This window comes from Clarias gariepinus, chromosome 2, assembly GCF_024256425.1.
Source record: "Clarias gariepinus isolate MV-2021 ecotype Netherlands chromosome 2, CGAR_prim_01v2, whole genome shotgun sequence".
NCBI classification, from domain to species: domain Eukaryota; kingdom Metazoa; phylum Chordata; class Actinopteri; order Siluriformes; family Clariidae; genus Clarias; species Clarias gariepinus.
In genome coordinates this window covers 28,934,795-28,944,266 of record NC_071101.1, presented here as the reverse complement: position 1 = coordinate 28,944,266, position 9,472 = coordinate 28,934,795, and the positions used below count along the sequence as shown (strand labels likewise).

Here is a 9,472-nt window from a genome sequence, read left to right as displayed (position 1 = left end):
CCAATTAGCACGTCCCAATTAGCCACTCTGGCTGTGTCTCCAACATACACACACGAACACAGACATGAACCAGTATTATTAAAAAATAAATTTAAGTTTATTACAATTTACATTTTTTTAACACATTTTTTACATATTGTTATTTACATTTTACAGTATGAGTAAGCCTTTTATTTTAACAGTCATTGCAACACATTATACACACACAATAAGGTACTGAGGAGATTCTTGCTGCCTCCAGGTGCTTTTTCCTTTTGTGTCACTGTTTCTCCCTGGCCTCCTGAACACAGAACCACTGATGTGACAGGATCTGCTTGAGTGTTGGTCGTCTTTTAGGGTCTCGTTGTAGGCACAACTTTATCAGACTGCAGGAAGCTGTGTATGCATTAACATAAGTGGTTAAAAATGAACTTTTCTAACCTTCTAAAACTTTAAATGTTTATATTTTCTGTCATGTAGGCTTTTTCTTAATTAGTTTTCTTTCTAACCATTTTGCTGTGGAGGTTTTCCAGCTTTGTGTACGGGTTAGAATGTAAAGCATCTGTATTTTTCTTACCCTCAGACAGATGATCAGGAAAGTCCACGTGGCCATTTACAACATCTTTGGCTTCACTGAAAAGCTCTTCTCCACATAACAGTTGGTACAGGAATACACCAAGACCCCAGACGGTGGCAGGTTCCGCCTCGTACTCTCCTTTGACGATCCATTCGGGTGGACAGAAAGTCGTCGTGCCTAAATGGAAGACGGAGAAGAAGTGTTGCATTAAGGTTACAAAAACGATCCACCATGAATTCCTATCAAATCAGCTCATCTTAAAGCTACAATTACCTGCATATTCCGTGTAGGGGGTGTTCTTCAGCAGATCTCCACAGCCGAAATCGATCAGCTTTATCTCGAGAGTACGAGGGTTCAGCAGAATGTTTTCCGCCTTGATGTCCCGATGGAAGACACCCCGGTCACTACAGTGATGTGCAGCGTTAATAACTTGCCGTGTGATGATGCGAGCCATTGATTCAGACATAGTTTCATTTTCGCAGTAGTCGAAGAGGTCAGTGCAGGGTTCGGGCCGCTCCAGGACCAGGATGACATGTGTGGATGTCTCGTGCCATTCCACCAATTCAATGACCAAGGGACAGCGAGGTGGCTCGCACACGAGCTTCATGAGTGCCACCTCAAGAGGGAGTCTGCGTGTGTCCCCAGGCTAAAAACACAATAGATATAGTTACAGTAGGACAGATGTGTGATGTCAAGTGTTATATTGGTCATCTAATAATGATTGAAAAGTAAAACTGTGTTTAAGGAGGTGTGTTACTTTTCCCCATCACATGTTTCATCTAAAAAAAATCACAAAAACAAGTTTTAAGTTCTCTTACGAGGGTGATGTAGGTGTCAATTCTAGGTTTGCGCATAAACTTTACGGCCACCTGTAACACAGAACTGTATATTTAATTTCACTGCTCTCATCTAACATTAGTACAATTTCCAACTTACTTAGAAGCGAAACAACTCTGTCTATTACCGGCAGTAATATCTACTGATCTACAAGTGGTGTATTCAGCAGTGCCTGTTAACTCTATATTTGCTGATATTTACCTTTTTACCGTCTGATTTGCGAACTCCTGCGTGGACTGCACCACATCCTCCTTTCCCCAGCAGACGGCCCAAAATGTAACGACTGAAAAAGTCTGCTGTTAAACAAAAAAAGGATAAAAAAAAAACAGTAAAGCTTTCTTTTACAAATCCAGCTTTGTGAGACTTCTACAGGTAACGTCCAAAATGTTAAAATAAATGTCTGATTGTGGGAAAAGTGTTCTGATTGTGTTCCTGTTTTCTGTCTCGTACCTCTCTTTTCAGTCTTGACGTTGGTCTCTTCCTTATCTGTTCTCCTCTTCTCCTTCACCGCAGGGCCTTCACAAGGAACGGACGCCCTGTTTTTCTCTCTCTTTTTTATAATGATAGAGGGGGTAGCCTCTACACAGGGGTCAGCCTTTTCAGACTTCACATCCATCTCTTCTGACCCTCTTCTCATCTTGGGCTGGAGATCAGATTCTTCCTCAAGATTCAACCTTTTTCTCTTCATGAGATACTCTGTCCTTTCTTTTCCAGTAAAGGGTGGGTCCGCTTATGAAATAATTTTATACATTACTAGGACTGACTGATACACATAATCATATATAGTCACTTTCATCATGAAGGGATACACTTCAGAAGTCTTACATTTTCTTGATATGATTTAATTCCATCCCTAAACCGAGTGAGACTTAAGCCTTAATTTCTATTCGCATATTTATACATAAATTCAGGACGGACATCATGGTATAAGTCATATTCCTACTGATATTTAATGATTCTTCCTACTACAGCTACTATATAAACTAGTGTTTAATGTACTGCTCTTTTAGAAGGTGGTGAGAACATCATGTCCCCATCCTCAACGTGTACATTAAGAATTAATGTTTTTTCCACACAACAATAGTAAAAATAAACTTACTGTTTGCTGGACAACAGAGAGTCATCACGTTTGTAATTTTTTACAGAATTTAGTGTGGTAAAATAAATGTGTAAAATCTCTCTCTCTCTCTCTCTCTCTCTCTGTGCTTTTCTCTGTCTGTAAGTGATGTGTTGTGAGTAGCTTGGCCTCTGTGACATCATCATGTTCTAAAGACGCTTCTGCACAATTTGAAAGATGCAGCAGGAGAATCAGCCTAAAGTTTATAAACAACGTCCTAAATTATCTCCCTTCAATTCATAAGAAGAAAATATCCTACAGTGGTTTTAAACCTTACTGTACTAAAATTACTATAATAAATACTACAGGTTACTACAGTGTGTAGTAAATACTAGAGGTCGGTCGATTAATCTGGACTAAACCCCCCATATTTTTAAATAATCACATCGGCCGATGCCTGAGTTTATTAAGCCGATGAACAGGATCTGCCCCGTGCTGCTGTGATGGCGAGATAAAGTCTCATTTAGGTGTCGAGGATTCCCAGACAATATTTTCACCAAAAAGTTTCATTCCATGACACTTTATTTAAGAGCTCGTTATACTGCCATCTAGTGGACAAAGTTTGTGTAGCAAATAGATCCTAACATCGCAAACAGCATCATTAATATGGAGCTTGCAAGTAATGTTGTAATCATCGAATAAATCTAAAGCTCCAGACATTTCTCATTATTTACTAAACAAATGCAGATTTTCAATTAGTTTAATTAAATATTTTTGTAGTAATCATTATAGTTCATAATGTGCCTCTGTATGTGTTTAAAAAAATGCTTGCCTACATAACTACCATCTTTAAAAATTAAGTGAACAAACTACGTTTTTGCGATTCATTACATTTAGCAGACGCTCTTATCCAGAGCGACTTACAATTTTATCTCATTATACATCTGAGCAGTTGAGGGTTAAGGGCCTTGCTCAAGGGCCCAACCGTGGCAACTTGGTGGTTGTGGGGTTTGAACCTGGGATCTTCCGAACCGTAGTCCAATGAGACTACAGCTAGACTGAGCTAGCCCCTGGCCCCATTACATCAGTTACCCTATGGCCTTAGCGGGACAGCTCAATTCAAATATACATATACAATCGCTGTTGTAACAAGTGCACTAGGGGCGCACAGTGTGCTTGCTGATTGGGGCAATGAGACATGCATATGAACGAGCCTTTCACCAGTTGAAGCACCAAACAAATCAGAACGTTTGCCATCCGTCACGTGACTCTGAGGTAACCGACACACTCCTTGAAGCGAGGCATCGATATATATACTGACTAGATGTCGCCTCTGACGCTGCTGTCCATAGGAACGATGCGTCAGCGCGGCCGCCATCTTGTGTCGGGGGAAGCCGCGTCTACTCTGCATTAGTTAACATTGGCAGAGAACTATCAACGATTAAAATCACCCTAATTTGCCTAATTTTCAACCCATTTTCAAGCCGTTTGGTTTATTATAAATGTCAGACATATATTTATAATAGAACATAGATTAATTAATTATTTTACTTGTATAACTAGATAAAAAAGTTTGTTTAGACAAACTTTAAGTTGGCTTGAGAAAGCCGGAGATAGAAGTTTAAAAGTGTGAAAAGTTTAAAATAGTTTAAGAAGTTAAAGTTAAAACAGTTTAAGTTTAAAAGTTTTAAAAGACAGATAGACAGTTACAGATATATAGATTGATAGATAGATAGATTCATTCACTATGGAGTTTGTGGTTAGAACCATTCGTTGAAGAACCGAATAGCACTACAAAGTATCGCGAGAGCAACAAGAGCAGGTATCTCCTAATGTTTTTAAATCTCTCAGTCTCGCGGTACTTCGTCAACAATTTGTCTGCGTAACAACGCTTCAAGTCGAACAGTCCCAGAATCGTCTCAATCCGCGGGATTTTTTGCTGCGATCACGCCATGTGCTCAGTGGGTACTGAAAATATGGAGTGAAAGCTCTGAATTGTTTCGCTAAGAAGAGCAGATACGATGTAAGTAAGATATTAATTTAATAACTGTTTTGGTTTTCAAGTATAAAAGTGTCTTGGTTGTGTAATGCGTAAGGAGCAATTAACTAACGTTAATCCATATGTGATTATACTGTGCATGCTTACAAGAAGGAACTTAACATGATTGATGTATTCATTTGTTTCATTATTGCAATACCATGAGCAATAATGAACAATAATTATAATTATTTCTTTTTGTAATATTGAAGCCAGTACTCTGTAGTGAATTGCGTTTTTTATTTAATAAATAATGAATGAATTAATTAATTAATAATTTGTATATTTTTTGTAAACGTTTTAGATTTGGTTCATTTTAACTGTTTGACAGAAAGGACAACATGTTTAATTAGGTAATTATAAAATAAAATAAAAAATTGCCTAAAAATTTGCCCGGGAAAATGTGTCGGTCATTATCACAGCCTAATTAAGGCTGTTAAATGGCACATTCCAGCGCTTTGCTTTATTTATTTAGAGATAATTTTAAGTTAAGAAATACGACATAAAAATGTGTGTATTTTATATATATATATATATATATATATATATATATATATATATATATATATATACATACACACACACATTCTTTATATAGGTATTATGAAAATTTACAATAACTGTTATGATGTAACGGTTACATAACTAAATTAATTTTATGTAATAAATTACTGTATTAACACACTTATACACAATTATGATGTATTTGTTAAGATATTATAATAAAGAATTTATTTTTATTAAAAAATAAATATGCAACTGCATTATTAATGCAAAACAATAGTAATTTTATGGTTTTATGATTTAAAAGATATTTTTAATAATCCCACACACCACTTCCCCAGCACTACCAAATCTGCTCCTGCTGCCACTGCTCTCAAATGTTAGTCTGGAACCCTGGACATCAATTGCTAATTATCCAACTGCACACAAACACACTTTCAATGGTTCTGTAATAATATATATACTTTATTACAATTAAATAATCAGCAACAAAACAATAAATGATCAAATTGCAAAAATAAAAAAGAAATCGTGAGGAACAGAGGAAATGTCTTAGGTGTGTGTGCGAAACAAATAATTTATAGAACAAAATTGAACAGCAAACAATAACAGAATTAAAAAAAGCTAACTATTTCACTGGGAACTCAGTTAATCAATATAATTTTTTTTTTAAATTTTCTTGCGATCGTGTACAACTTCCAGATGAAGTGGAAGCTGACACAGGAGCTCGTCTGCACTTCCTTCAAGGAGCTCGGGGCATGCTGTGTACTCGCTGAAGTCCTCAGCGAGTAAAGACACCTCACCATTGGCTTCGGACAAGCCGATGACTACTATGTCCTCTACCACTGGCCCTTGCTCCAAAACCTTGGAAATTGCAAAAGAAAAAGGTAAAAAAGCAAATTTAGTGTTGATGAATCTTTAATGATTTAGCTTTTTGTTGTTATAATAGTTCTTTTACACATTAATCTAAGAAGGGCTGTGCTATATTTTGAATATTGTCATGGCTAAAGATTGGTGCTACGCACAATGCAGCCTTGGGCGTGTTATTGATTTTATGAAATAGTTACTACACGATAATTTAGGAGAAAACATTTATATATGCAGCAAAAATGACAATCAAACACCCTGAAAAATCTTGCCAAAGTCTTCTGCATTTTAAGATTACAGACAGGCATATTTGATTATGCTTCATGACAGAGGGCCAGAGTTCGCCTGCACTGTGTATGTTGCATACCTCCACAGTTGTGTAGACCATTGAGTTAAACTTTTTCGGCCTTGGCGTTTGCTCTGAGGTGACCGATATTAATTTTATTATTCAGTTGCAGCTTGGTCAGGGCCTGGTCCCGCCACAAGGACACCTCAAGGATCCTGGAGCCGCTTTTGATCCCCAGATCCAAGATGGGGACTTCTGTGTCCCTCACAGTAGTCATCCTGGGAAACTGCAACTATAAAGGTATTTTAAATTGAAATATCAGTTGTTAAATTTAAATTAAAAATGTTTTGGGCAGTTTTTGATAATTCAGTTTAAGTCACTTACATGTTCGAATGTTCCCGTCAGACTCAAGTAGCCCCCTTTTGAAAATGGTGACTGGGGATGACTAGGACCTGAGACAGATGGTGGAATGAGAGCGTCTCTGGCCATCTTCTCGGCGTCAAACGTCAGTGTGAGGGGAGCAGTTTTGCATGTCGTTGTGTTCGGCCCCATGAACAGACGTTCCTGGCCATACCTTGAGGACAAGGTGTAGTTTTTGACATAGTACGTCACACCCTCTTCAAAGGCTGCACTGTCCGAAGAGGACTGTGTGATGTACACTTTACCACCAGTGGACAGTGCACTAATATAGGTGATATTTTGATTCCCAAGCCTTATTTCTCCATTCACGACCTGGAAGTTTAGGGTTTTTACATGTCGATGGTTTATGACACATTTGACCCTGATGGGACTGGGGCGGCTATATGGAGATGCCATTCTGACGAGAAAAAACATGAAAGAAGGTTTTTTTTTTTTTTTTTTCTGAAGATAGCAAATGAAGCAAAAATAAAACAGATTTACATGAGATGAATGAATAGGTATGATTAAATGAATAGTTTGCAAAATTTAATTAAATTATTTAATATATTGACATTGTATGTGCTAATATACTAATTATGATTTGTCCCCTCTGTCATTTAGGAATTGTGCAATGTTAAATTAGGGCAGCTATGGACTCTGCAGACATCTTTAGGTTAAGCAAAAATACAGAAAAAAAATACTATTATTTGTCTAACTTAACTGTTGTCTGATACACAGCAAAGTCCCTTTCAGAAACAATCCTCTCAAATCAAATCCTGTCAGAATACACTTCATTATACCATAACGTTAGTTATTACACCAAGTATATTCTGACAGGATTTGCTTTAAGAGGAGTGTTTCTATCCTATTCTAAAGTGTTTTTCCCTTTTAAGTCAAGTTAAATTAATTCATGAAGGTCATGAACAAATGAAAGTACATTAAGGTACATTCATTTAAGAAATAAATTATCAAAAAATGCATTTTCTTGTCAGAATCACTCCTCTCACACCAGATCCTTTCAGAATGTTTTATTATACTGTATTTCTTTCTAACATTGTAAAAAGCATTACTATATCTTGATTTTAGTTAAAATTTACCTCAGAAAAATAATTTTTCTGTCAGAAGAACATTTCTCAGACCAAATACTTTCAGAATGTTTTATTATATCACAGTCTCTGTTGTCGGCCTGTCTTGTCATTGTCATATAGGCCCCTATCACTTTGATTTTTTGGAAGAATTTTTTGTATTGAAGTCAACTTTAAAAAACTAAAAAAGTGACTCACCTCATAATTTGCCTAATTTTTAACCGATTTTCAAGCCGTTTGGTTTATTATAAATGTCAGACATATATTTATAATAGAACATAGATTAATTAATTATTTTACTTATATAATTAATTAATCTATGTTCGATCATAAATATGTGATATATCATATACAATACAATACTTAGACACACCTACATAACCAATTAATTAGTTCTACAGTGCACAAAACAATTACAAGGATGCTGATAGTGATATGAAAAAAAAACCCAGGAATATTTTAAAATAAAGTATATATAAAATATAAATAAATAGATAAATAATAGAGCAAAATTAAAATTAATAAAGGCATGAGTTAAACAAACAAAACGGGGAAAAAAACAATTATGGAGTTCCTGACCAACAGACCTCAGAATGTAAGGATGGGGAACCTAACATCTGCATCTAGGCAGAAATTAAATCATCATAAATTGTTCAAATCTCAAATTATTTTTTTTTAGTTTTTTGGTTTGTTTCAACTGACAGACATGTATTTATGATCGAGCCCAGAGAAATTTGAAGCTTTTGATATAATCTACTTCAAAACTAGGTGTAAGTCTATTATTCTTCCACTTCAGTGAACTTAAAATTAACTATTGTTACTTACCTTAGCCCAGTCTACTGCACATAAAATGGCTACAATGGTGTGATATCCATACTTAAAAATACATGGTAATTAAAACATTTGAATTGTACTGGTTTATTTCGTACATCAGCAAGCCTGCAATACAATGACCCAGCGTAAAATGGTTATATAACACAAAAACAAACATAACGTGCGTACGTAGTGTAAAAACATCTTCCAGTATTTACAACAGCTTATTAAATGATTAGGCTACAGTATATAACACTAGTCCGGCATCTTCAGAGTTGATCTAAATGCCGGGAGACTTTGGCGCTTCCTTTCAGATCCCCGACCCAAGATGGCGGCGATGTTGACGTATGCTTAGAGACCCAAGGCGACATCTAGTCAGTATATATATCTATGTAAGCGAGGCTTCCTCTGGACCCGCCCTTTCCGCTCCACACAGGCAGCGGAGTGTCATACCGAGCATCAGTACCATGGTCGTGGTGCTGTGAAGCCACAGACAAGAACATTCCAGCCGTTGTTTTCTTCTTTACTTTCCCTTAGTCTATAAAGAACATATCTCTGTCCGTAAACGTTATACTTCTGTCAATGTTTCTTCTAAAGATGTTTAGCGCCCCTGGAGCAGGCAAGAGCTCAATAATGGCAGCATGGCGTGCTGAGGTCTAAATTCCCAATCTGATTGGTATCCTAGAGCCTCAACTGTCTGAGCTCCCAATGCGACTACAGTACTGTAGTTTACCATAGAGTGCAGCGGTTAATTATTTGTAAACGGGAGCAGCAGAAAAATCTGATCTAAGCGTTTATAATAAAAGAAAGCAATTGAAATCAGCCATTTGCCCTTCTGTATTCCTGACCTATCTGACACATCTCGGTGCCCTGCTTCTGGTTGTTCTTGAGAATGACCTGTATGGTCTGTTTGGAATGTGCGTGGTGAATGAGGACAGTTCCACTCAATGACGATAAAGATGACCTTGGACTGGTCTGATGGCAGTTTTACTGTAATGGCTTGTGACTTCAGTCACTAAATAATTTAGGT

At 36.7% G+C, this 9,472-nt stretch overlaps 1 protein-coding gene and 1 long non-coding RNA gene across 2 annotated transcripts; one reads left to right on the top strand and one right to left on the bottom strand.

Moving 5' to 3' along the window:
- Window positions 1–241: 241 nt before the first annotated feature.
- LOC128540739 (serine/threonine-protein kinase pim-2-like) lies at window positions 242–2,081 on the bottom strand. Its single transcript, XM_053510737.1, has 6 exons — window positions 1,844–2,081; window positions 1,595–1,689; window positions 1,375–1,425; window positions 830–1,202; window positions 557–733; window positions 242–375 (listed from the first exon to the last, which is right to left on the bottom strand). The coding sequence occupies exons 1-6, from the start codon at window positions 2,079–2,081 to the stop codon at window positions 260–262; spliced, it is 1,050 nt and encodes a 349-aa protein (XP_053366712.1). The 3' UTR covers window positions 242–259.
- Window positions 2,082–4,307: 2,226 nt separating this feature from the next.
- LOC128511773 (uncharacterized) lies at window positions 4,308–7,000 on the top strand. The gene is made up of 4 exons (XR_008356208.1): window positions 4,308–4,473; window positions 5,695–5,879; window positions 6,312–6,445; window positions 6,551–7,000. It is a non-coding gene; the product is annotated as an uncharacterized LOC128511773 (long non-coding RNA).
- Window positions 7,001–9,472: the final 2,472 nt, after the last annotated feature.

Coding starts and splice junctions, on each gene's coding strand:
- LOC128540739 (XM_053510737.1), bottom strand. CDS start 2,081: ATGAAGAGAAAAAGGTTGAATCTTGAGGAAGAATCTGATCTCCAGCCC. Junction 1,426..1,594: donor GCAAATCAGACGGTAAAAAG/GTAAATATCAGC, acceptor TCTGTGTTACAG/GTGGCCGTAAAGTTTATGCG. Junction 734..829: donor CCCCTACACGGAATATGCAG/GTAATTGTAGCT, acceptor TCTTCCATTTAG/GCACGACGACTTTCTGTCCA.